The sequence below is a fragment of the Chiroxiphia lanceolata genome, chromosome 26 (genome assembly GCF_009829145.1).
Source record: "Chiroxiphia lanceolata isolate bChiLan1 chromosome 26, bChiLan1.pri, whole genome shotgun sequence".
Lineage (NCBI taxonomy): Eukaryota > Metazoa > Chordata > Aves > Passeriformes > Pipridae > Chiroxiphia > Chiroxiphia lanceolata.
The window spans coordinates 5,257,390-5,283,254 of NC_045662.1; the positions used below are offsets into that span (position 1 = coordinate 5,257,390).

A 25,865-nucleotide genomic window follows, 5' to 3' on the forward strand; every position below is an offset into this window, starting at 1 on the left:
TGCTCTGTCCTAGGTCTATGTGACAGTGCTGAAGCACGGGGACAGCTCTACTTTGGACACCATGCTGAAGGTGGGTTCCCACTCAAACCCAGACTCAACATCTCACCCCAAAAGCTCCTCTGGGATGTGTTTTATCCACCCCCAGGCTCAGCCCCTGCTCCCTGCCTGGTGTCAAATTGCCACCTAGTGGAGTGTCCCAGCTCTCCTTTTGGGATCCTTCCTCCCTGCTGGAGGAACACTTGCCCTTCTAAACTACTTGACCTTTATATAAACAGCGATACAAATCAGTTTATTACCAATTTAATTTGGGCTCACGGGCACGGGGTGAGTCTGTGGTGGGGGAATAACTGCAGGGTGAGTCACCAGCCAGGTCAATTTGTCACAATTTGGGCTGGAAGATTAATTAGCAGCTCTGCCATACCCGGGGAGTCCATTAGGTGAGAAGTCAGCCTTTTTTATTTTATATTTTAACACCCTTCTCTTTGGCCCTGAAGCTCCACAAGCAGGCAGACATGCAGGAGGAGAAGAACAGAATTGAACGTGTTCTCGGAGCCATCTCTCAGCCAGAACTGATTCAGAAAGTTCTCACCTTTGCACTTTCAGTAAGTTCTTGGGAAAGCTGCTGGACAGTAGGATAATCACAATAATTATAATAATAATCCTAATGTTAGGATATTCCTTCAGGGTACTGTATAACCCTTACATTGTGGGAGTGGCAAGTGTGTTCAGAGCACTTGGGGGTACAGCAGTGTGAGGATAAAATGTGTTAAAACAGGAGAAATTATCTTAATTATTAAGTCTTTGAATTGCATCTTAAAACTCTTCTTAGGGAATTTTTTTTTTTTTAATTGACAGATTAAACCTTTGAGTTGTACCTTAAAATTTTTAGGGTTAAAAAAAAAAAATAAAAAAGCTTTTATTGCCAGCTTGAGGTGTAGAAATGCACGAGGCAGGGAAAAGCACAAAGCCAAACATGCTGGATTTGTTGGAGAGCAGGGTGGAATATTCCTTGTTTTTTTCCCATCCCCAGGAAGAGGTACGTCCCCAGGACACGGTGTCGGTGATCGGAGGAGTTGCTGGAGGCAGCAAACAGGGCAGGAAAGCTGCTTGGAAATTTGTAAGGGACAACTGGGAGGAACTTTATAACCGATACCAGGGGGGATTCTTGATATCCAGACTAATAAAGGTACGTGCAGGGCTGAGGAAGGAGCCAGACCCAAACTGTCCTGTGGGGAAGTGCTGGAGGCTCTCCCTTGGCTCACACTGGGGTTTTTTTTTTTCCCCTTCAGCTCACAGTGGATGGATTTGCAAATGATAAAATGGCTGCAGAAGTGAAGGTAAGAGCCATTAATTAAAGAAGTGGTTAATTAATCCGTGACAGTCCCCCCTGTGAGCACTGAGGGCAGAGCCAGGAGTTTCCATGTGGATTCTGGTGCTGGGCTGTGGCTCTGCCCGGTTCTGCCCCCAAGCTGCACTGCTTTGGGTTGGATCCAACATCACTGGAACTCCTTCAACTGGCATTTTCCAAGCAATGTGCAATTCCAGTGATTTCTCTTTCCTTCTTTTGAGCTTTGATAAAACCCAGCACGGATTGGCAGCAGTTTTGAGCCTCCCCGAGTTCCACCCTGAGCTGGGGCTCGTCCTCCCCAGACTGACAGGGCTCGTTTGGGGCTCCCTGGGGTGACAGCCAGGGGGAATTCCTGGCAGGAATTGGCTCGGTTCCACCCTCTGCTCCAAGTTTTCTGTGCTGTGTACAAGGGCAAGGCTTTGGCCCAGGCAGATCAGTGTCTTTGCAGAGTCTGTCTTGGGCTGGGGACTCAAGGAGTTGTGATTTTGTTACACCCCCTTGTCTCGGTGGAGTTCTGAGAAGGGGTGTGGGCTTGATCATTTATTCTTTTAAAAGAGTGACTTCTTGGAGGAAGAAACCTAAAAATGTGGCCCTTAATTATGGCTTTCCTGGTAGGAAAATACTCAGGAGGAATTCTTATTCCAAAGATCAGCTGAGCCATGAGCTCACTCTGCCCTTTTTACCATCTAGTGATTTTAGGAAAGATTTAATAGCTCAAGTGATTTTACAGAGAAATCCTGCACTATAGCTAGTATTTTTTTTTTCTTAAAAAACACTTTGCAAAACATCTACCAGAAAAATCATCCCTAACTAAATCCCAGCTCCTTTCCAAGAGAGTTCCCTGAGCCAGCACAGCGAGCTCCAAGCGGAGGACTTCACGTGGCTGAGCCTCCATGTCACCTTGTGGCTACACTAGTGTGAGGAGGTCTGCCAAATCCCGGGAAAAGCTGCTTGGATGGAGGCAGGGACGGCTCCTGGCTGTGCCAGCTCCTTCTCCTTCAGCCCATTGGAAAATGCAAAGTCACAGCAGCCTCTGGGGAAGCTCCTCCAGCCTCAGCTGCTGGCGGCGGGATCGATGGTGTTGGTGCTGGAGGAGGAAATGTGAGACTATCCAGCAAAACTGCTGGGCCTTTGGAGGTCGTTCCACAGCTTGGAAAGAGGCCTGGGAGGAGCGCTGGGAAACCTGATCCCGGGACAAATGCTTGAGCACAGTGGCCTCAGGCTTCCCCCACAGCTCCTTCGGGTGTCCCGAAATACCCGCTGGACCTGCTGCCCGGGGGGCTGGATTCGGCTCCTCGGGGCCACGTGCTGTCCCTGCAGCAAGGACAGGACAGGGCAGGAGGGGGCTGGCTCATGGAAATGCCACTGTGGCTTTCCCTTAGCATGGGAATGGAGGGAATTTGCTGTGCCCACTCCCTGTTTGGGATCATACACCCTGCAAACTCAGCGAGGTTTTCGGTCTGTGCCGGTCTGGCCTCACCTCGAGCTCTGGGGGCAGTTGTGGGTGCCACGAGATAAGATGGATCTAAAGCTGCTGGAGAGTGTCCAAAGGAGGGACCCAAGGATGGGGGAGGGCCTTGAGGGGAAGCTGAGGGTGAGGGCACTTGGTTTGTTCAGCTGGAGAAGAGGAGACTGAGGGTCTGCAGCTTCCTCCCGAGGGGCAGCTCCGGTCTCTGCTCTGTGTGAGCAGGGACAGCACCCAGGGAATGGTTGGAGCTGTGTCAGGGGGGGCTTAGGCTGGATTTTGGGAAAAGGTTCTTCCCCCAAAAGGTGGTTGGGCACTGACCAGGCTCCCCAGGGCAGTGGGCACAGCCCCAAGGTTGCCAGAGCTCCAGGAGCATTTGGACAACACCCTCAGGGATTGTTGGGGTGTCTGTGCAGGACCAGTTGTATTGGTTCTGGGCTGAGTCCAGTTTGTAAATATAACTCCAAAACACTAAATAACTGCCAACACTTGTTAATTGTTCTTGTTAATACTTTGTGAGCTGCCAGTGATTTGATTCAGTAACCTCCTGCCAGGAGGGGGGAGCCAGGTGGGGGTCGATCTCTTCTCCAGGGCAACAGGACAAGAGGGCACAGCCTTGAGCTGCACCAGGGGACGTTTAGGGTGGACTTTAGGAAGAAGTTCTTCACAGAAAGGGTGACTGGGCTTTGGAATGGGCTGCCCAGGGAGGTGGCACCTGTGTCCTTTGTTGTCATAGCTGCCATCACACACTGAGGAGTAGGTAGTGTCACTGGTACATGCCAGCCATTGAGGAAGGACAGGCATGGAAGGGAATGGCTGAAATTCCCACGCACTGTTGTGAGTGTAAAGGTGACATGACAAGGCCTATGAGGAGACCCTGGCTGATATGAATATCACAGCTGAGGCTCAGGATTAGAATCCCCCTTGCAGACATCACAGACACACATCAGCTGAGACAGTTGTTTAAGGTGAGACCGGACGTGGCACCGGTGCCGCGCTCTGGGAACCGGGGCGGGGTCGGCGCAAGGGTCGGGCTCCTCCATCTCGGAGCGCGGCCGATTCCGCAGTTCTGTGACTCTCCAAGGCCCAGTTCCCGTTTCACCCCCATCCCGTTCCCATTCCCGTTTTCTCCAGGCGTTCTTCGAGAGCCACCCGGCGCCGTCGGCGGAGCGCACGGTGCAGCAGTGCTGCGAGAACATCCTGCTCAACGCGGCCTGGCTCAGGCGCGACGCCGACAACATCCACCACTTCCTGGCCCAGCGCAGGGGCCCCCCGGCCACCGTGTGAGCCCCCTCCCCAGCCCAGCCCCAGGTGCCACCCACCCACCCAGAGCCCTGCCGTGCCCCCGCGGGGGGCACAGGGACGAGCCACCCCCTCCGGAATGCCAAGAAAAATTTGGAGTACAGTACCTTTCTTCTTTTTTTTTAATTCTTTTTTTTTTCCTTCTTTTTTTTTCCTTCTTTTTTTTTCTTCTTTTTTTTTCTTCTTTTTTTTCTTCTTTTTTTTTCTTCTTTTTTTTCTTCTTTTTTTTTCTTCTTTTTTTTTTCTTCTTTTTTTTTCTTCTTTTTTTCTTCTTTTTTTTTCTTCTTTTTTTTTCTTCTTTTTTTTATTCTTTTTTTTATTATTTTTTTTATTGTTTTTTTTTTTATTTTTTTATTATTTTTTTTATTATTTTTTTTTTTATTTTTTTTGTTTTTTTTTTTTTTTTTTTTTTTAATTTTTAAATTTTTTCTTTTTTTTCTTTTTTCTTTTATTTTCTTTTTTCTTTTTTTCTTCTTTTTTTCTTCCTTTTTTTCTTTTTTTATTTTTTAAATTTTTTCTTTTTTTCTTTTTTCTTCTTTTTTTATTTTTTCTTTTTTCTTTTTTTCTTTTTTCTTTTATTTTCTTTTTTCTTTTTTTATTTTTTAAATTTTTTTTCTTTTTTCTTTTTTCTTTTTTTCTTTTATTTCTTTTTTCTTTTTTTATTTTATTTTCATTTTTTCTTTTTTTTTCTTTTTTTTTCTTCTTTTTTCTTTTATTTTCTTTTTTCTTTTTTTTTTCCCTTTTTTCTTTTTTTCCCTTTTTTCCTTTTTCCCCTTTTTTTTTTTTTTTTCCTTTTTTCTTTTTTTTCCCTTTTTTTTTTTTTTTTTTTTTCTTTTTCTCAGCCCTCAGGTTGGGGATTGGACCGTGAATGTAGAGTTTTAACTGGTTCCTCCTGCTCACACACTCCAGATTTGGGAAAAAAACAAAACAAACAAACAAACAAAAATTCTGTTAAAATTATCAGCAAATCCAGCGAAAAAGAGAAAGAGAGAAAAAAAAAAACAAACCACAACAAAACGAACCCGAAAGAAATCTGTAAATATGATAGTAATAAAATAGAGCATAACAAAACTGTGAAACTTCCTCAAGCCTTGTCAGTGGTTAAAATATTTAACACCCCCCTTCCCCTCCTGACACCCTTATTGACAGATGTTCTGGTTTTTACACCCTCCCCCACCCCCTAAGGAAGAAATAAAAGGAACCTGGTGGTTTCTAGGTCAGTGGAGAGGCTGGGGCAGGAAGGGGTTAAAGCCTCAGCTGGTGTGGAACAGGTCACTGGGGAAGGCAGGCAGTGGTATAACACAGTCTGTGCATCATCCCAAGGGCAAGGATTTGGGGAGATGTTCCTGCAAACCCCCCACCCCACGGATTGTAGGTTCCCTCCTCCCTTTTGTGTCACCTCTCAGCAAAACCAAACCATGTTCTGTTGCTCCTCCATCCCCCTCCTGGGGTGTCCCCCCCCCCCCCGCTGATGTTCCTTCCGAGAGAGAACAGGGACTGGGAGGAAACACCTTTCACAGCCACACCCAGGGAGAGAAAGGCTCGTGCAAAACCCCCTTTTTCAGTTCAGAACCTCCCCCTCCCCGTGCATGCAGGTGAGGAGATGCCTGTGGGGCTGGGCTGGGCTCTCCTGGCCGAGCCACCACTGCTTTTCCAAAGGATCCAGCTGCTCCCATCTCCTCCTGGCCGTAGCTTTCCGTGATGTCCATGGTAATTAAGAAGCCTTAAATTAGTGCTGACTGGTGTGATGATGATGATGATGAAATCTAAGCTGTGTGCCATCATCCCCTCCTGAGGCAGCGTGGTACTAACCAGCCACAACACCCTCTAACAGTGCAAAGGTTGGGAGTTCCATCTTTTTCCCCTCCCTCCCCCTTTTATTCTTTTTTTCTTTAACAGGAATTCGTATTTGGTGTGGCTTTAACTGTATTTCAGAAGGTCATCAGACTAACTGTCAGACTGCTTCCCTGAAACATTTTTTTGTGCTATTGTTTAAAAAAAAAAAAACCAGGAGAAAAAAAAAAAACCACACAAAACAAACAAAAACAAAAAGGTTACAAAGAGAGGAAAAAAAAAAAGAAAAAAAAAGAAAAAAAAAAGATTTAAAAACAGTTGGCGTTAATAAAAATGTCAATGTGAAATTCATGTCCTCATCTTGTGTTCTCTTTGAAGCCTCCAAGGACCCAAAGCTGGGAGGGGACAGTGGCCAAGGTGTCATTTACAGTCTCAAGGAACCCCCCAGTCCTCCTGGGCCATGAGGGGTAGGTCTTGGGAAGCACAGACTGTGAGTAGAGCCTGTATAATCTGAATAAAAAGCACTAAAGAACTGACCAGGAAAGGGTTTGGAGTGTAAAGGAAAGTTAATTGTTAGTGAGCAAATTTGTACTAAAACCTAAAAAAGTTGAGGGCAGTGGGAGGAAAGTTGTGCAAACATCACTGAAAACCCCCAGAAATGGGAGTTTCTGGGCAGTGGAGCTGCAGAGCTCTTGAACAGCATCACACTGGGAGGGCTCAGGGAGCACAGCAGAACCTGTATATTCTGAATAAAAAGCACTAAAGAACTGGCCAGGACAGGGTTTGGAGTGTAAAGGAAAGGGAAACTTAATTGTTAGTGAGCAAATTTGTATTAAAACCTAAAAAAGTTGAGGGCAGTGGGAGGAAAGTTGTGCAAACGTTGCTAAAAACCCCCAAAGAGCTGCAGAGCTCTTGAACACATCACACTGGGAGGGCTCAGGGAGCACAGCAGAACCTGTGTAATCTGAATAAAAAGCACTAAAGAACTGACCAGGACAGGGTTCGGAGCGTAAAGGAAAGGGAAAATCAATTTGTATTAAACACCTGAGAAGCCGGGGGGAGAGGGAACAGCATCCTGCAAACGCTGCTGATCCAGGGCAGGGGAAACACCCCAGAAAGAGGAGTCCAGGAGCAGCTGCAGAGCTCCGGCCCAGCATCCCCCTGGTTGGTATCCCTGGGGAAAAGGGCCCATCCCAGGAATTCTGCTGGCCCCGGTGCCGCCCGCCCCCCGCGTTTCCCTGCCGTCAGCACTGCCCTTTCAGCGCGCTAAGCTGCTTTCCCTTCTGCTCCCTGCACAGACAGAATAACCTGCCGGGCTGGGAGGGCTGGCAGCCTGAGCTGGGCTGAACGGCAGCCGGCCGGGGGGGGGGCTGGAACCAGCAGCCCCGTGGCTGCGGCTCGGGGAGGGGGGAATCTTGTTTTGGCTCCACACAAAGCAAACGAGGCGCGAGCGGCGCAAGGAGGGGCCCAGGGACAAGCACAGAGGAGACAGCGCGGTCCTGGTCACTGAGCAAACTGAATGGTCCCTGCAGACTGGCTGGGCCGGGGCTCCTGGGCAGGCACTGAAAGGGGGGGCTCAGTGCTTCATGAAAGTAACTCTGGGCTTTGTCCACTTCGGAGGAAATCTCCTGGGTTTTTTCTTTTTTTTTTTTTCCCAAAGTGATGCTCCGGGAGAGGGGCGGGACAAGAAGAGCAGGAGTTTGTTGTGGGTGGGGACTCAAGTGATTGTTAATGAGAGAAGCTGTGGCTGCCCCATCTCTGGAAGTGTCCAAGGCCAGGTTGGACAGGGCTTGGAGCAACCTGGGCTGGTGGGAGGTGTCCCTGCCCATGGCAGGGGATGGAATGAGATGAGCTTTAAGGGCCCTTTCCTACCCAGACCATTCCATAATTTTGGGAAATTGGGACTTGGAGCAGCCTGGGCCGGTGGAAGGTGTCTCTGCCCATGGCAAGGGGTGGAATGAGATGAGCTTTAAGGGCCCTTTCCCACCCAGACCATTCCATAATTCTGGGAAATTTGAGCTTTAAACGGCCTGTGATGTTTTGTTCCTGCAGAAGAAGGGCCACACCTGATCCCTGCGTCCTTCCAATTGGTGTAAATAATAAACTCATCCTGGATTCCTCTGCTCGCTCCTTAAACCTAAACTCTGATCTGCTCAGAGTGACCCCCAAGCTCGGGATGTATCCAAAATCCCAGGCAGTCCCAGCGCCTTGGAATTTCTGTGGGATTTTCTGAGGAAGCTGGGCAGCCTCAGGAAGGGGAAACCTCATCACCCAGTCCGTGTCCCAGCCCTGCCACGTGCTGGGATCCCCCCCAGTGCCCCGTGTCTGGACTCAGCAGCTCCTCAGCTCTTCTCTCCCAGTTCCTGCAGTCGGTTTGTGGAAGCACGAGATGATACAAACCCCTAACGGGGATGCTCAGTATTCCATTTATGGGAATGAGGAGAAAAGCTGCATCCAGCTCCAGTTTCCAGCTCCAGCCTGGGGGAGGTGACTCCTTGTCCTCATTTACACCGGAGTTCGGGGGCTTTCCTTGCTGCCAAGGCCAGATTTGTACTCAGTTCTTTAATTTTTTTTTCTCTCTCCCTGCTTTTCCTAGGGGAGCAGGATTCCCCTGAGGGAATCCCTCCTGGTTGGCACTGCTGGGCTGTGTCCTGGTGTTCAGCAACTCCAGCTCTGTGAGGCTCCTCCATTCCCACCTTGCCCCTTTTCCCCTTGGAAAAAGCTGCGAGAGAGGGAATTTCACCTGATTTCACCCCAACAGCTGCTCAGGGAGTTCCCTCTGACCTGCTGGCCAGGCCAGACTCTGGAGAGGCCACGAGAATTCCATCCCAGGTTGGATAATGTGCTGCTCCCCGTGCCAGGCTGTGAGCAGGGATTGGTCTTCAGAGTCCCTGATGTTCCCAGAGCTGTTCCCAGCTCTGCCCAGTGTGGATTTACCAGGAGCAGCCCCTTTTCTCCTCCTGTCCCTGCCTCTGGAGCCTGTGCTCCATCAGTCTCTTATCCCAGAGGTCTCCAAGCTTTGCATCAGCAGGGAAGGGGTGAATACAACTCCATTCCATGGATCCAACCCCATCCACCTTCCAGAGGTCCCAGCTTTGTTTTTCCAGCTGGAGCAGCTGAGACAGGTGCAGATGAGGCATTGCAAGGACGTGGAACAAGATCATGGAATCATGGAATTGTTAAGGTTGGAAAAGCCCTCCGAGGTCATCAAGTCCAACCTTTAAGCAGCACTGCTGTGTCATCACCCCAACATGTCCCCAAGAGCCACATCCACGAGTTTTTGAACACTTCCAGGGATGGGGACTCCATCCAGCCCCAGGCAGCCTGTTCCAACACCTAACTGTGCCCTTCCCATGAAGAAATTTTCCCTGATATCCAATTAAGCATCCTCTGGCACAGCTTGAGGCCATTTCCTCTCATCCTGTCCCTCCTTCCCTGGGAGCAGGGCCCGGATTCCCACCTGGCTCCACCCTCCTGTCAGGGATTTGTGGAGAACAGTGATGGCAGCAGGACAACCAGAATCCAAATCCCGATGGATGGAGCTTTTTTAGCCTTGCTTGTGACTGCACTAACCCTCAGTGCTCCTCATCCAGAAACCTCAAAACACTTTAGGAAGAAGCTGATCCGGGTTTGCCCCCATTTTAAAACCTGAGACTCGCAGCACAGGTGGCCAGAATAAACATTCCCAGATTCTCCCGGGGGCCCCTGGCAAAGGTGGGGCTGGAATTTGGGTCTCCCGAGCCCCAGAGCCCTGGTGTGTCCCTGTAACCTGAATTTTTTAGGGGAATGATGGATATTTCTGCCGTGCAGAGCTGTGGGCGAGCCCGTTTCCCCAGCCATGAATAACATCTGTCCCCAGGGCTTTGCTCCACGGGCACGAGGGAGGATTCCCTCAGGGAACGGGTTGTGTCTGTGGGGAATCAGTGCTGGGGTGGGATGGGGAGCCCTGGAGGCACCAGGGACCCGTTTGGCTGCTTTTCCTTGCTGGACTGGGGAGGGAACCCTCCCGAGGGAGCAGCAGGGATGGTGATGGAGCTGCTCCTCCTCTGTGTGTCCAGGGCTTGGGAAGCACCTGGAGCCCGGGATGTGCCTTCCCGTGCTGCCCGGGTGTGATGGGCTTTCCTTGCATTCCATGGATAAATGCAGCTGTTTGCAGCTGGAATGGTGGTGCTCGGAGTTCCAGGACTGAGCCAGTGTGTGCTGGGAGGGGCAGGAATGGGAATGTTGGGTCAGATGCTCCGGGTGTTTGTAACTCAAGGGTTTTCCCCTGCTGAGGTCACTGAGCTGAGGATCCCATGGAATCCTGGAGTGGTTTGGGTGGGAAGGGAGATGAAGGATCACCCCCATGGGCAGGGACACCTCCCACTACCCCAGGTTGCTCCAAGCCCCGTCCAGCCTGGCCTTGGACCCTTCCAGGGATCCGGGGGCAGCCCCAGCTTCTCTGGGCAACCTGTGCCAGGGCCTCTCCACCCTCCTAGGGAAGGATTTCTTCCCAATATCCCATCTAGCCCTGCCTCTCTCAGGGATCATCCCCTCCTGTCCCCATTTACCCCCCCCGCAGCGATGCCCGCATTCCACCGGATCCCGTTTCTGGAGCACGTCCCTTTCCCAGGAAACCAAAACACGCGGGCAGCAAGGGATGATTAATGGGATTTGAGCCCGGCGCTCCCGTGCCCGCAGCGCTGCCTCTCCCAGGGCAGCCCCGGCGCTAATCCCTCATCCCGGCCCTTCCCGGGAGGGGCCGCGTCCAGCTTAATTGTCGCTTGTCCCCGTGGACATTCATGGAATGCCACAAAGCGCCCGGTTGTGTCACTTAATTGCGAATCCGCCGTTAGGCGCCGTTAATTATTCACCTCCACCTTTGTCCCGCCCTTCTTCTCCCAGGCATCCCTTTTTCCCCTCCCGTATCCCGCATCCCAGGGATGCGGGTCCGGCCCTTCCCTGCCCTGGCTGTGCCCCGGATCATCGCTTTTTGGGGACACACCGGGGTGCAGAGGGGCGCTCGAGGGTCGCCGGTGCCGGGCAGGGGAGCGGTTCCATCGCTATCCCGGTGCTCTCGGGGCTCCGCCCGGTTACCGGCACCGGGGGCTGCGGGACACGTTTCCCGCGGGATGCCCGTCCCGTCCCGGTTCCCTGGCACTGGGCAGGACACACAAACCCAAACCCACCCCGGACCCCGTTAAACTCGGGCAGCGCCGGCGGCTCCGCTTCCCGAGCACGTGGCTCCTCCCGGGCCGGTTCCGGTGACCGGAGCTGCCGCTGCTTCCCGGGGATGCTGCGGGCGGAGCCGCCGCCAGCAGTGCCGGTCCCGGTGGTCCCGGTTCCACTGATCCCGGTGACTCCGGTGGTCCCCGTGACCCCGCTTCCAGCGATCCCGGTGGTCCCGTTCCCGGTGGTCCCGGTGCCGCCCCCCTCCCCCCCCCGCGGTCCTCACGTGGTCGCTCCCACCCCCTCCCACCCCCCCCCCCCATTCCCCAGTCAATGGTCCCTTCCCGGCCCCGCCCCCTCCCCGCGCGCGCCGCCGGAAGCCCCGCCCCTTCTCCTTCCCTTCTCCCCCTTCCCCCTCCTTCATCCTCCAATGGGCTCGCGCCGCCCGCCTCGACCAATGGGGGCGCGGCGCGCGGGTGGGGGGGGTCAGGGCGGCGGCCAATCAGCGCGGCGAGCGCGGGGCGCGCGCGCGCGCGGGGCCGCCCGGCGTATCCCTCCGCCCGCCCGGTGCGCGCGCGCGCGCCGCCGCCGCCTCCGCCCCGCGCGGCACCTTTTTACCTCTCCGCTTTTTTTTTTTTTTTTTTTTTCCTTCCCCCGTTTCCTTTGGTTCAATCCCGCCGCCGAGCCCGGGAAGAGCCGCGTGCCTCCCCCGTGTGTCCCGCTTCCCCCCGGCCTCCCGGCAAGGCCCCGGCTTTTTCCGCCCTTTCCCCTCCCTCCGGCCCGCCCCGCTCTCCCCCCCCCTACCCCCCCACCCCATCCCATCCCTCCCCTTCCCCCCCTTCTCTCTCGCTCGCTCTCCTCCCGCTCCTCCCGCCCGGCGCCGGAGCCGCCACGCCGCCGCCATGGAGCTCATCACCATCCTGGAGAAGACGGTGTCGCCGGGTGAGGGCTCGGGGGGCGCGGGGCTGAGGGCGGGCAGGGCCCGGCGGGGCCGCGCACGGGGGGATGGCGCCCGCAGCGCGCCGGGGGAAGGGGCGTGGGCGGCCCGGGGCGCGCGGGAGCCCTCCCGTGTTTGCGGTGCGGGCGCCCGAGGGGCCGCGCGGGGCGCTTGGGCCGCGCCTGACGCCGGTTCTCCCCCACCCCCCCATCCACCCCCCCCTGTCCCTCGCAGACTGCTCGGAGCTCGAGGCGGCGCAGAAGTTCCTGGAGCAGGCGGCCATCGAGAACCTGGTGAGCGCTCGGGGGGCGGCGGCGGGGCCGGCGGTGCCCGCGGAGCTCCCCCCGCGCCCCGCCCGGCCCGGCCCGGCCCGGCCGCCATGGCCGCCCCTGCCCGCGCCCGGCGCCCCCGCGAGGGCCAATCAGCGCGCGAGGACGGGGCCCCGCGCGCCAATCAGCGCCGGCGCCGGGCGCGGGGGGGCGGGGCCCGGCGCGGGGAGCGGCCGCGGGCCATGTGCGGGCACCGCGGCCATGGCGGGAGCGGGCGGGGCCGCCTGAGGGGAGCGGGCACCGGGACCGCCCGCGGGGCACCGGGACCGCCCGCGGGACATCGGGACTGCCCGCGGGGCCCGGCCCGCCACGGGGATGGGGCACCGGCACCGCCGGGACGCCCCGGCAGGGCGTGAGGATGGGGCACCGGCACCGCCGGGGCACCCGCACGGGCACCGGGATGGGGCACAGGGACTGCCGGGACACCCCGACCGGGCACCGGGATGGGGCGCAGAGCACACCGAGAGCCCTGCCCAGGCCTGGAGCCGGGTCACAGAGCCCACCGAGCCTCCAGCCCGGTCCCAGAGCCCCGGCGCCCTCCCAGTGAGTCCCTTCCCTGTCCCAGTGCGGCTCCTGCTCGGCCCTAGAGCTGAGTCCCAGTGCCCTCCAGGACCCCCACCCAGTCCCAGTTCCTGCCTGTAGAACCCCCTCATCACCCCAGGACCCTCCCAAGGGGGGTGCCGGAGCAGTGGGGTTCTGGGGAAGGGGTCAGGGTGGTCAAGGGAGGTCCACAGGGCAGTACCTGGGGCTCCCCCAGTGACCCTAAAGCAGAGGAAAAAAATGTATCAAAAATGAATAAAAAGGGGGAAGAAAAAGCCCAAAGCCCCAGGTTTGATCCTTGTGCTGGAGCAGGGAAGGTGGGCTGCTGGTGGTTGAGGGGGGTTTTTGCTTAGTCAGGGTGTGGGGCTGCAGCTCTGGGTGGTCCTTGCAGGGAATGGGCAGCACTGGGTGGTCCTGGAAGGTGCTGGGGGGTCCTGGGTGCTGGTGTCTCCATTCTGTCCTTGTGGCACACCCCTTCTCACCACCCCAAAACTGCCACCTCTCATCCTACAGCCCTGCTCTCCACTGGTGTAAACGGGGAAAGTCACAGGGTCTCCGTGTCTGGGAAAGGTGTGTGAGGTCCCCTCGGAATCAGGATTGTGCCAAACATCAGTTCTGGGTCTAAATCCTCTGAATTGCAGTTTGTGAGATCTCAGGGTTGACCTGGAGATCCTGGGCTGTGTGACATGAGGGATTTCGGGTCGTGATCCTGCTTTTCAAGTGTTTGAAAGAGCTGAGGGAGACGTGGGTTTTCCAAGGTTTCATTTGGATTCTCTGCCCTGTGAGAGAGCAGAGGAGGCAGAGCTTGTGCTGGGACCAAAAACGAGGGACCTGGGGTGGGATGAGGATGTGGAATGGCCCAGGCTGGGAAAGGGAAGGGGCTGAGGAGCTCCAGGGGGGCTGTGAAGGCAACTGGGGGCTCAGTGCTGGAGGAGGATGAGGGAGGAGGATGAGGATATGGAGCTCAGGGCTGTTCCCACCACAGGATGTGGTCAGTGGGTGGGTGGGAAGAGCCTGGATGGCCCCAGGAGAGGGAAGGGGGTGATGGAGCCTCTTCTTCCTCCTCCTCCCCCAGCTAATTTAGCCCTTTTCAGCTGATTGAGCCCCTTTTCTGAGCCATTCACTGACCCCTCTGCAGGTGGGAGCTGAGGTCCTGCACACCTGCATTTCCCTTCACTCTCAGGTCTGGGAGGTTTCATGTGATGCTTCTCATTTTTAGCTGAAATTAGTCTGAAAGCCCCACCAAAAAATACCATTTTTTCCCCTGCTAATTTATGAGTGAGAAACCCAAGGATGCTTCTTCACCTTTGGATTTCTGTGGTTTTCTTCTCAGAGGTGGCAGCAACACTTTTATTTTGTCCTGTGAATGGTTTTTTGGGGGCTGGTTCTCACTTGTAGTAAAATCAGTGTCTAAAACATGAAGGATGTGGATGGTTTGAAGGGGTTTAGTGGGGTTGGTTTGTAGGGTTTTGTCTGCTCCATTTCTATTTCTTACGCTCATCACTTTCAGTTTTCCCACATTTTTGTCCCCAAATCCTGCAGTTTGAACGTTAAAAATAAGTTCTGGATGGAACAACTAAAATGAATTTGTGTTTTAAGAGCTGTGCTGGGTCATTGAGAACGTGGAGTCAAAGACACTGAACTTGTTGTGTGTTGAACTTTTGAAGGTTGATTTAGTTTTTAAAATGGCTTTTTTGGTGCCTTAAAATATTTGTGTATCTTAAAATATCTTTTTTTTTTAAGAGATACCTTAAGATTTCTTAAGAGATGATAGAAATGGGTTTAATGTAACTGTAAGTTAAATATTTCCAGTAAAACCACGTCTCTGCCTCGTGTAAAATGGTTTTGAAGGCGATGCAGCCCCTTCTACTGTTTCCTACAAAGGTTTTCTGAGCAGGCAAAAAAGCTTCTGAGGGCCAGGAAAATTAAAAAAACCCCGAAACTTCAGCTCTGTTTTATGCAGCAGAAACCTCTGAAAATGTGAAGGTGTCAGATCAAGGGTTTAATTAAAATTTAAGGGTTTTAGCAAAGCAAGTGGCATCAGTGTCAGGGGGGTTTATTCCCTTGAGAGGAGGTTACTCATCATTTGGACTGTGCCCTTTTTTAAGTTTTCCCACTTTTTTTGTCCCCCAAATCCTACAGTTTAAAGGCTGAGGAGTCCTGGATGGAACAAGTGAAATGAGTTTTATTTTGAGAGCTGGGCTGGGTCACTGAGAACGTAGAGCCCAAGACTCTGGACTCGGGCAGGGAAGGGAGTTTGGAACCCCCCAGACCCCTCTGTGACACCCCAAAAGCAGCCCCTGATTCCTTCAGAGCCCCAGGAATTGAGGAGCAGGGAATTCCCTCCTTGCCAGGCTTGGTTCCCACCCGGAAAAATCCACCCCTTGGCCCGGGGAGGGGTTTCTTTAAAGGGATACTCAGGGCAGGCAGGAGCAGGGAAGGTGACAGCTATAAAAAATCCCAACCAGCAGAGGCGCTTCCCAGAGGTCCTGACCAGGAGCTTAAGGCCCCTAATCCCGGGATAGAGCCGGGGCCGGAGCTCCGGCGGCTCCTGGAGGGTGATCCTGGGGGCTGTTCCTGGGGGCTGTTCCTGGGGGCTGTTCCTGGAGGGTGTTCCTGGAGGGTGTTCCTGGGGGGTGTTCCTGGGGGGTGTTCCTGGGGGCTGTTCCAGGGGGCTGTTCCAGGGGGCTGTTCCAGGGGGCTGTTCCAGGGGGGTGTTCCAGGGGGCTATTCCTGGGGGGTGTTCCCAGAGGGTGTTCCCAGAGGGTGTTCCCAGAGGGTGTTCCCAGAGGGTGTTCCTGGGGGCTATTCCCGGAGGCTGTTCCTGGGGGCTGTTCCTGGGGGGTATTCCCAGAGGTTGTTCCTGGGGGCTATTCCTGGAGGGTATTCCCAGAGGTTGTTCCTGGGGGATATTCCTGGGGGCTGTTCCTGGGGGACTCCCAGGCTCAGGGGGGTTTCTCCCCCAGCTCTGTGGGTCGGGGGCTGACCCTGCTCTGTGTCCCCAGCCGACCTTCCTGGTGGAACTGTCCAGAGTGCTGGCAAATCCCGGGAACAGCCAAGTGGCTCGAGTGGCAGCGGGGCTGCAGATCAAGAATTCCCTGACTTCCAAGGATCCCGACATCAAGGCCCAGTACCAGCAGAGATGGCTGGCCATCGACGCCAACGCCCGCAGGGAGGTCAAGAACTACGTGAGTGTCGGGGTTTTGGGGGGTTCTCTCACCCTGGAATGTCTTTTTCCATCGTTTTTCCACCTGCCAAGTCTCCCTTTGGAGCAGCAGCAGCATCTGCAGTTGTGGTGCTTCTTGTGGGATGTTAATTCCACACGAGTACTGGGGGGAAATCAGGACAAGGCTCTTTCTCCAGAGGGTGGCTGGGAGCTGGAATTCCCTGGGAATACCACGGCTCCAAACCTGCCAGAGCTCAGGGAGTGTTTGGACAATGCTCTCAGGGCCAAGGGGGGGATTTTGGGGTGGCACTGGGTGATCCTTGGGGGTCCCCTCCGGCTCAGGGTATTCTGGGATTCTGAGAGGAAAAGGGGCGATGGTTTTTAAGGTGCAGAACTGATTTGGATGAGACAGAAGGAAGTTTTTCCAACGAGGGTGTTATAAAACACTGGCCCAGGTTGCCCAGAGGAGCTGTGGCTGCCCCTGGATCCCTGGAAGTGTCCAAGGCCAGGTTGGAGCAACCTGGGCCAGTGGAAGGTGTCCCTGCCCGTGGCAGGGGGTGGCCCTGGGTGAATTTTAAGGTCCCTTCCCACCCAAACCATTCCATGATTCCGTGGCTCCTCCCCTGCAGCTCTTTGCTTTGATTTTTTTCAGAAGAAAACCCCCCTCAGGGAAGGTTTTTCCTCCTTTTCCAAGGAAGGGCTTCCTGAGGTGTTCCACAATCCCATCCCCGCCCTGGAAGCACAGTCAGTGCCTGACCACAGAGTTAAAAGGAGTTTTCAGAGTAGAATATGGTAAAAAAAATTGCAAGTCCCAAATAGAAAATTAGAAGCTTAAATTTTAGGAGTTTGCCTGAGGACCCCTGAGCTCTCTGGTGGTTAAAATTTGGGGGTTTGCAGTGACAGAAGTGGTGGCTCAGTGGGTTTTTTTGGCTGATGGGAGGAAAAGGATGCTTGGATGTGAGCAGTGTGATCCCTCTGGTTTTCCTAAAAAAGAGTTATGGAAGAATACCCAAAAAATCATTTTAATTGATTGCAACGTGAAAGGAAATTATTCATCTGAATGGTTCTGTAGATTATTTTGGCAGAAAAAGTAATTGGTGTTTGGGCAGGGATTTCACCCCCAATTTCTGTTTTGTTAATTTACTCTACTGTAATTTTAGTAATAATAATAATAACAACAACAACAATAATAATTTGTCTTTATAATTTTAACTAATAATAATAACAACAATTTTGCTTTGTCCTTGTAAATTTTAACTAATAATAATTATTATTTTGCTTTGTCTTTATAAATTTTAACTAATAATAATTATTATTTTGCTTTGTCTTTATAAATTTTAACTAATAATAATTATTATTTTGCTTTGTCTTTATAAATTTTAACTAATAATAATAACAATTTTGCTTTGTCTTTATAATTTTAAATCATAATTTTGCTTTGTCTTTATGATTTTAAATCATAATAATTTCGCTTTGTCTTTATAATTTTAACTGATAACAATAATTTTGCTTTGTAGTGATTTTTAAATGACAGTTTGACAGTGATATTAATAATTTTTGCTTTATGATAATTTCTCTTCCTGAGTGGGGAGGGATTGTTTGAGCCCTGGCCGTGCTGTGGCACACGGGCTGTTCCTTCCCAGGGTTAAAGGATGTGTTGGAATCACAGCTGGATCCCACTTCCCATTGGGAATGTTCCTCTCCAGCCTCGTTTCCCGGTTTGAAACGTTTGCAGCAGGAAGCAGAACAAGCCAACTGCTCTGCTGGGAAGGGTTTGGGATGTGCAGGGCTTGGCCTCTCCCTGCCCTAAACCCCTTCCCTGCCCCATTCCAGGTGCTCCAGACCCTGGGAACGGAGACCTACCGGCCCAGCTCCGCTTCCCAGTGCGTGGCCGGCATCGCCTGCGCCGAAATTCCCATGAACCAGTGGCCAGAGCTCATCCCCCAGCTGGTGGCCAACGTCACCAACCAGCACAGCACCGAGCACATGAAAGAGTCCACGCTGGAGGCCATCGGCTACATCTGCCAGGACATCGTGAGTGCACCTCTGGCTGGGGCTGCTCCAGGGCATTCCCGGCAGGATTCTGCTCCCAGGGTCTCCCCAGCACCTCTTCTCCTCCTCTCTCCCTCCTGTGGTTGGGATTGAAGCTCCCAGGGTCTCCCCAGCACCTCTTCTCCTCCTCCTCTCTCCCTCCTGTGGTTGGGATTGAAGCTCCCAGGGTCTCCCCAGCACCTCTTCTCCTCCTCTCTCCCTCCTGTGGTTGGGATTGAAGCTGTGTCAGGAGGGATTCAGGCTGGATTTTTGGAAAGCTTCTTCCCCGAGAGGGTAGTTGGACACAGGATCTCCCCAGCCCTGCCAGAGTTCCAGGGGTGCTGGTTGAAGAATTTCCATGAGGATTTTGCTCCCAGGGTCTCTCCAGCACCTCTTCTCCTCCTCCTTTCTCTCTCCTGTGGTTGGGATTGAAGCTGTGTCAGGGGATTGGGGCTGGATTTTTAGGTTCTAGGTTTCCCTCGAAGGGTTCTTCCCCTAGAAGTTGGTTGGACACAGGAACTCCCCAGGGTTTGTTTACAACCAGAGCTCCAGGAGGTGCTGGTTGAAGAATTTCCATGAGGATTTTGCTCCCAAGGTCTTCCCAGCTCCTCTTCTCTTCCTTTCACCTGCCTGTGGTTGGGATTGAAGCTGTGTCAGGGGATTGGGGCTGGATTTTGGGAAAGGTTCTTCCCCTAGAAGTTGGTTGGACACAGGAACTCCCCAGGGTTTGGTCACAGCCAGAGCTCCAGGAGGTGCTGGTTGAAGAATTTCCATGAGGATTTTGCTCCCAGGGTCACCCCAGAACCTCTTCTCCTCCTCTCTCCCTCCTGTGGTTGGGATTGAAGCTGTGTCAGGGGGGATTTTGGGAAAGGTTCTTCCCTAGAAGGTGGTTGGACACAGGAACTCCCCAGCCCTGCCAGAGCTCCAAGTTGAAGAATTTCTATAAGGATTTTACTCCCAAGGTCTTCCCAGCTCCTCTTCTCTTCCTTTCACCTGCCTGTGGTTGGGATTGAAGCTGTGTCAGGGGATTGGGGCTGGATTTTGGGAAAGGTTCTTCCCCTAGAAGTTGGTTGGACACAGGAACTCCCCAGGGTTTGGTCACAGCCGGAGCTCCAGGAGGTGCTGGTTGAAGAATTTCCATGAGGATTTTGCTCCCAAGGTCTTCCCAGCACCTCTTCTCCTCCTCTCTCCCTCCTGTGGTTGGGATTGAAGCTGTGTCAGGGGGGATTTTGGGAAAGGTTCTTCCCTAGAAGGTGGTTGGACACAGGAACTCCCCAGCCCTGCCAGAGCTCCAAGTTGAAGAATTTCTATAAGGATTTTACTCCCAAGGTCTTCCCAGCACCTCTTCTCTTCCCTTTCCTCACCCGTGGTTGGGATTGAAGCTGTGTCAGGAGGGATTCAGGCTGGATTTTTGGTAAGGTTCTTCCCCTAGAAGTTGGTTGGACACAGGAACTCCCCAGGGTTTGGTCACAGCCGGAGCTCCAGGAGGTGCTGGTTGAAGCATTTCCATGAGGATTTTGCTCCCAAGGTCTTCCCAGCACCTCTTCTCCTCCTCTCTCCCTCCTGTGGTTGGGATTGAAGCTGCGTCAGGGGGGATTTTGGGAAAGGTTCTTTCCCTAGAAGGTGGTTGGACACAGGAACTCCCCAGCCCTGCCAGAGCTCCAAGTTGAAGAATTTCCATGAGGATTTTACTCTCAAGGTCTTCCCAGCACCTCTTCTCTTCCTTTCACCTGCCTGTGGTTGGGATTGAAGCTGTGTCAGGAGGGATTCAGGCTGGATTTTGGGAAAGGTTCTTCCCCTAGAAGTTGGTTGGACACAGGAACTCCTCAGGGTTTGGTCACGGCCCCAGGGCTGCCGGAGCTCAGGGAATGTTTGGACAACATTCTCAGGGACAGGGTGGGATTTTGGGATGTCCTGTGCAAGGCCAGGAGTTGGACTGGATGATCCTCGTGGATCCCTCCCAGCTCAGGGTGTTCCATGATTCTCTGACTCGACAGTCTTGGAGGGCTTTTCCAACCTTAAGAATTCCATGATTCCATATCCAGGAGGCTGCTGGTGCTTCCCTGTGCTGTCTGCTCCTAATCCTGCTGGCAGAACTGTGGGAGTAAACCCAGGGATGGTGCCTGGAAGGACTGACCTGCTTTCCCAGCCCAAATCCAGGTCATGTTTCCTAAAGGGAAGGTTTAAGTCTCCGTGTCCCTGCGGTCACACGAGGCCGGGGGAAAACTCCAGCTCAGCATCCAAACGTTGGATAAAACCAGGGATAAAACAGGGATCAGTGTTTGATGCCTTCCTGGTTTGGGAAAACCTGACCTTCCTATTGGTAGGGAAACCCCCTTTGTTGTTAATTCAGGAATTTTTGAGGCAGGAATGTTGAGCTCTTGGAGGCACCTCCGGTGGGTTTATCCCGGGATTGCGGGACCTGGTGGGAATTGGTTGGAAAACTGTGTCCTGCTGCTGAAAAATGGAATTAGCAGCTGCTCTTTTGGTGCCACTGAATGTCCTGGAGAACTTGTGTCCCTGCTGGAATCTCTCTGGAGTGAGGCAGGAGGGGAAATCTTTCGTTTGGGGCTTTTATTTGGCTTCAAGGGGTTGGTTTCACTGGGGAGAAAAGTGAAATAAAAGAGGAAATCTGTTCGTGACAAGTCCCTGCAACTCTGGAGTGGCTGTTCCTTGAGTTTTTTTGGGTGGAATGGATCACTAACCTCTGGATTTTTGGGTGCCCTGCCTTGCTGGTTGTGTATTTCCCATCTTATATTTATTTCATAAAATCCCCCCTTTTAGAGTTTTATAGTTTTGTGACCATAGTTTGGGAATCTTAAGTTTTTCTGCTGGGTAAATCCTGATGTAACAATTCACCCAGTTACTTGTGGGTCCTGCAGACTGGATTTGGCCACGAAGAAAAATGTATCTTTAGTGTGTATTCACAGCTTTATTCCCTAAACCTTGAGTGTTTAACAGTGATTTAACAGTTTCCTGCCCTTGCTGCTGCTCCAGGCAGTGCATTTTTTTTGCTGTTATGCCTAAAAAATATTGGCAAATTTACCAGTAAAAGTAGAGCTCTCCCCAGTCCATAAATTAGTTGGAAATCAGTGGGTTTTTAACATTCTGGGTGATTAATGTCAAGTCCTGGAGCTTGTTGGCTTATGTTTGATACAGTGGGATTTATTTGGCTTTGCATTTATGGAGTTTTTGTGCTCAGTTCAGTCTCCTCCTCATCCCAAAAGCAGCAAAGGTGTTCTGGTGTAGGAATTCCTTGGATTTCCCAGGGAGAAAAACGTCCTAAAAGTTGTAGATAATCAGGATTGAGCTCGGAGCAAAATGTCCTAAAACTTGTAGACATCGGGATTGAGATGAGGGGGTACTCAATGTATGGGGAAAAAAAAGCTGTTAAGGTGGCAAATAACTGCATGGAAACTTCTTCCCAGGATCCAGAGCAGCTCCAGGACAAATCCAACGAGATCCTGACAGCCATCATCCAGGGAATGAGGAAGGAAGAGCCCAGCAACAACGTCAAGCTGGCGGCCACAAACGCACTCCTGAACTCTTTGGAATTCACCAAAGCAAACTTTGACAAAGAGGTGAGGAGGGAAAACACCCCCCTTGGCCTCAGATCTCGGGGTTTGAATCCACGGTCTGTGATGAGGAATCATGCACCACGCTGAGTTTTGATGGATAATCCTGTTCTGGCTGAGACTTGGATTCACCTCTGAAAAATCCCGTGGAAATTTTCGGTGCCGAGGAAGCGTTTGGGGTTTTGTTTTTTTTTTGGGGGAGAGGGAGGGAATAAAGTTGAACTGACTTAGAGCTGAGCCTGTTGGATGCTCTGCTTTCCTGATCCAGGACCAGCTTGGATCAGCACTTCCTTTCAAGTGCTTGTGGCTCCCATCCAGGTTTAACTTGGCCTCTGGAAATCGTTGGGGGAGGAAAAGTCCAACCTCGGGATGAGCCTCTTTGCAGAGCAGCCAAACCCATGGATTTTGTCTTTTCCTTCTCAGCTGAAGTCTTATCCCTTAGCTCTCTGCCAGGGGACAGTGTGGGGAAGGTGGGATTAATGCTGAACCTCCAGCTTGGAGGGGCTTTTCATGGAAACCTCTCCCTAAAATCCTCGATGGGGGATCAGCTGAGCCTTCCAGAATTGGGGATGGGAGGTGCCTGATCCATTCAGGCTCCGTTCCTGTGGGCTCAGTCCTGTTAAATAACCTGTCAAATAACAGTGATAATAAACAAATCTGTTCCTTCCTGCCAAAAAGTGGGAATCCAGGTGCTGCCCCCCCCCCCCCCCCGTGAGAAATCGATGTCCTGACTGGAATTTTTGGGAAGAAATTGCTGAAAATAGGGAACAGCAGGAATTTCTTTTTTGCTGCTTTCCCTGAAAAGCTGAGTCTTTATTTTGCTTTTTATTTTAAAGACAGCCCTTTTTATTTTAAGACAGTTCAAGTTGAACCCTTGCAAAGGAAAGCCTGGGATTCCCCCTTTGGGGTAGAAATGGTTTAAAACAGTGCAGTGAGTGCCCTGGGCTGTCCCTGGATCTTCAGAAGTGCTGCAGGAGGGACTGGGCCAGGCCAGGCTCAAACTCAGCCTCCCCAGGAAGCCTCCAGTGCTTTTGTAAAGCCACTTGTAATGTTCTTTTTGCTCTCTTTTCTCCAGTCTGAAAGGCACTTTATTATGCAAGTAGTCTGTGAAGCAACACAGTGTCCAGATACAAGGGTGAGTGAATTCAGGGCTTGGTTTGCCCCTGCACCTTCCTGGGGGGGAACCTCTGACACCCAAGCCCAAGTAAAATAACCAGAATTGTGTTAAATAATCCCTTTTTTGCCCCAAAGGTACGAGTGGCTGCCTTACAGAACCTGGTGAAGATAATGTCCCTTTATTATCAGTATATGGAGACTTACATGGGGCCTGCTCTGTTTGCTGTGAGTAGTCAGCTTTCTTATATTTGCATTTTTGTATCTCATATTTATTTGTATTTAAAATTTTCATATTTATTTGTATTTTTGATTCTCATATTTATTTGTATTTTTGATTCTCATATTTATTTGTATTTATGATTTTCATATTTATTTACATTTTTAATTCTCATATTTGTATTTTTGATTCTCATATTTATTTGTATTTTTGATTCTCATATTTATTTGTATCTGTATTTCTCACACATATTTATAGTTCTAATTCTCACATTTATATCCATATTCCTCATAGTTACTTCTACTCTTCCTTTATTTATATTTATATTTCTCATACTTATTTCTACGGTGTTCCTTTACTTGTATTTATATTTCTCACATTTATTTGTCTGATCTCCCTGTCCTCCTTTCTCCTAATCTTTTACAAAAGTTTCCTTACATTCCTGATTTTTTTCTTCTGTTTGTATTCCTGACTTTAATTCCTCCTGTATTCCTGACTTTAATTCCTCCTGTATTCCTGACTTTAATTCCTCCTGTATTCCTGACTTTAATTCCTCCTGTATTCCTGACTTTAATTCCTCCTGTATTCCTGACTTTAATTCCTCCTGTATTCCTGACTTTAATTCCTCCTGTATTCCTGACTTTAATTCCTCCTGTATTCCTCATTTTTCTTCCTCTGGTATTCCTGATTTTAATTCCCCTTATATTCCTGATTTTAATTCCTCTGGTATTCCTCATTTTTCTTCCTCCTGTATTCCTGATGTTTCTTTCTCTTATGTTCCTGATTTTAATTCCCCTTATATTCCTCATTTTAATTCCTCCTGTATTCCTGACTTTAATTCCTCCTGTATTCCTCATTTTTCTTCCTCTGGTATTCCTGATTTTAATTCCCCTTATATTCCTGATTTTAATTCCTCTGGTATTCCTCGTTTTTCTTCCTCCTGTATTCCTGATGTTTCTTTCTCTTATATTCCTGATTTTAATTCCTCCTGTATTCCTGATTTTAATTCCCCTTATATTCCTGATTTTAATTCCCCTTATATTCCTGATTTTAATTCCCCTTATATTCCTGATTTTAATTCCCCTTATATTCCTGATTTTAATTCCCCTTATATTCCTGATTTTAATTCCCCTTATATTCCTGATTTTAATTCCCCTTATATTCCTGATTTTAATTCCCCTTATATTCCTGATTTTAATTCCTCTGGTATTCCTCATTTTTCTTCCTCCTGTATTCCTGATTTTAATTCCTCCTGTATTCCTGATTTTAATTCCTCCTGTATTCCTGATTTTAATTCCTCCTGTATTCCTGATTTTAATTCCTCCTGTATTCCTGATTTTAATTCCTCCTGTATTCCTCATTTTAATTCCTCTTGTATTCCTCATTTTTCTTCCTCTTATATTCCTGATTTTAATTCCTCTGGTATTCCTGGTTTTAATTCCCCTTGTATTCCTCATTTTTCTTCCTCTGGTATTCCTGATTTTAGTTTCTCTTGTATTCCTCATTTTTCTTGTATTCCTCATTTTACTTCCTCTTGTATTCCTATTTCCCTCCCTTTTCCTGGCTCCTGGCAATCCCTCTCCCTATAAACCCCCGTAACCCCCAGCAGGATTCAGCCCTGACTCTCCCAGTGCTGATTTTGTCGGTGCCCTCCAGCCCTCCCAGGGGGCTCAGGGCCGAAAACACGACCCCTTTGGAACCTCCAACAACAAAAACCCCAGCCTGGCCTCCGATTTCAGCCACAGGCCCAAAGTGGGGACATGGATTCCGGGAGAAACACCTTGTTCAAATGTCCTTTTTTCCCTTTTTTTGGTGTTTTCCCATTCCCAGATCACGATCGAGGCGATGAAGAGCGACATCGACGAGGTGGCTCTGCAGGGGATCGAGTTCTGGTCCAACGTCTGCGACGAGGAGATGGATTTGGCCATCGAGGCCTCGGAGGTGGGGAGCCCTGGGAAGGCTTGGATCCAACTGGGAATGTCGTGGGAATGTTCTCCCAAAGGGGGGAACCCACCAGAGCCTCCCCAGGCCGGGGCTGCTGCTGCTGAGTTCAAGGAAACCAGCAACGTTTTATTTCGTCATTTGTTTCCTTGAAAAAAACCTGCCTTGGTTTCTCCTTTTTATTTTAAAATGGGAGCTTTGGGATTCCCGTTTTTGGGATTCCCGTTTTTGGGATTCCCGTTTTTGGGATTCCCGTTTTTGGGATTCCCGTTTTTGGGATTCCCGTTTTTGGGATTCCCGTTTTTGGGATTCCCGTTTTTGGGATTCCCGTTTTTGGGATTCCCGTTTTGGGGGAGGAATGGTTGGAAACAGTGCAGTGGTGAGCAGTGCTCAGGTTGTTCTGCCCCACGAGGTGAATGTGAGGCTTTGGGGGCTGCACTGGGAATTTTCTTTAGTCACACATTTAATCTGTGATTAAATGATTTGGGCTGGAAGGACCTTAAAAATTCCAGTTCCACCTCCTTGCCACGGGCAGGGACACTTTTTCTGTCAGACCATGTTGCTCCAAGCCCTGTCAAACCTGGTATTTTCTTTAATCACACAATCATGGAATGATTTGGGTTGGAAGGACCTTAAAATTCCAGTTCCACCTCCTGCCAAGGGCAGGGACACTTCCTATCAGACCATGTTGCTCCAAGCCCTGTCAAACCTGGTATTTTCTTTAAAATAACCCCATTAACCCACTCTTATTTCCTATTTCCACTCTTATTTCCTATTTCCTATTTCCTGCACTTAAACACAGGTGCTGTTCCTGTCCCAGGCCTCTCCCAGATTTTTCCAGTAATGGAATAATGACCAAAAATGTGCTGGTTTAATCACACCAAAGGTTTAGATCTGCACAGTCACTGCAAGATTTAATTGTGGAATTCCCAGCGTGTTTTGGGTTGGAAAGGACC

At 51.0% G+C, this 25,865-nt stretch overlaps 2 protein-coding genes across 6 annotated transcripts in view; both read left to right on the top strand.

The window, feature by feature from the left end:
* NPEPPS (aminopeptidase puromycin sensitive) overlaps positions 1 to 6,445 on the top strand; it is a 42,544-nt gene extending 36,099 nt beyond the window's left edge. Inside the window, exons 19-24 of one of the 4 annotated variants that reach the window (XM_032711164.1) lie at positions 14 to 70; positions 495 to 602; positions 1,031 to 1,186; positions 1,290 to 1,337; positions 3,948 to 4,096; positions 6,288 to 6,445. In XM_032711164.1, the coding sequence (XP_032567055.1) occupies positions 14 to 70; positions 495 to 602; positions 1,031 to 1,186; positions 1,290 to 1,337; positions 3,948 to 4,096; positions 6,288 to 6,423 (654 nt within the window). In that variant the 3' untranslated portion in view covers positions 6,424 to 6,445. Of the gene's footprint in view, positions 1 to 13; positions 71 to 494; positions 603 to 1,030; positions 1,187 to 1,289; positions 1,338 to 3,947; positions 4,116 to 4,957; positions 6,131 to 6,287 lie in introns of those variants that run through there. The other 3 variants (XM_032711160.1, XM_032711162.1, XM_032711163.1) reach the window with 3 other exon arrangements.
* Positions 6,446 to 11,858: 5,413 nt separating this feature from the next.
* KPNB1 (karyopherin subunit beta 1) overlaps positions 11,859 to 25,865 on the top strand; it is a 32,778-nt gene continuing 18,771 nt past the window's right edge. The window contains exons 1-8 of one of the 2 annotated variants that reach the window (XM_032711295.1): positions 11,859 to 11,999; positions 12,229 to 12,287; positions 15,869 to 16,051; positions 17,863 to 18,063; positions 21,489 to 21,641; positions 22,711 to 22,770; positions 22,887 to 22,976; positions 24,799 to 24,909. In XM_032711295.1, coding sequence (XP_032567186.1) covers positions 11,960 to 11,999; positions 12,229 to 12,287; positions 15,869 to 16,051; positions 17,863 to 18,063; positions 21,489 to 21,641; positions 22,711 to 22,770; positions 22,887 to 22,976; positions 24,799 to 24,909 — 897 coding nt within the window. In that variant the 5' untranslated portion in view covers positions 11,859 to 11,959. The remainder of the gene's footprint in view (positions 12,000 to 12,228; positions 12,288 to 15,868; positions 16,052 to 17,862; positions 18,064 to 21,488; positions 21,642 to 22,710; positions 22,771 to 22,886; positions 22,977 to 24,798; positions 24,910 to 25,865) is intronic. The other variant, XM_032711296.1, reaches the window with a different exon arrangement.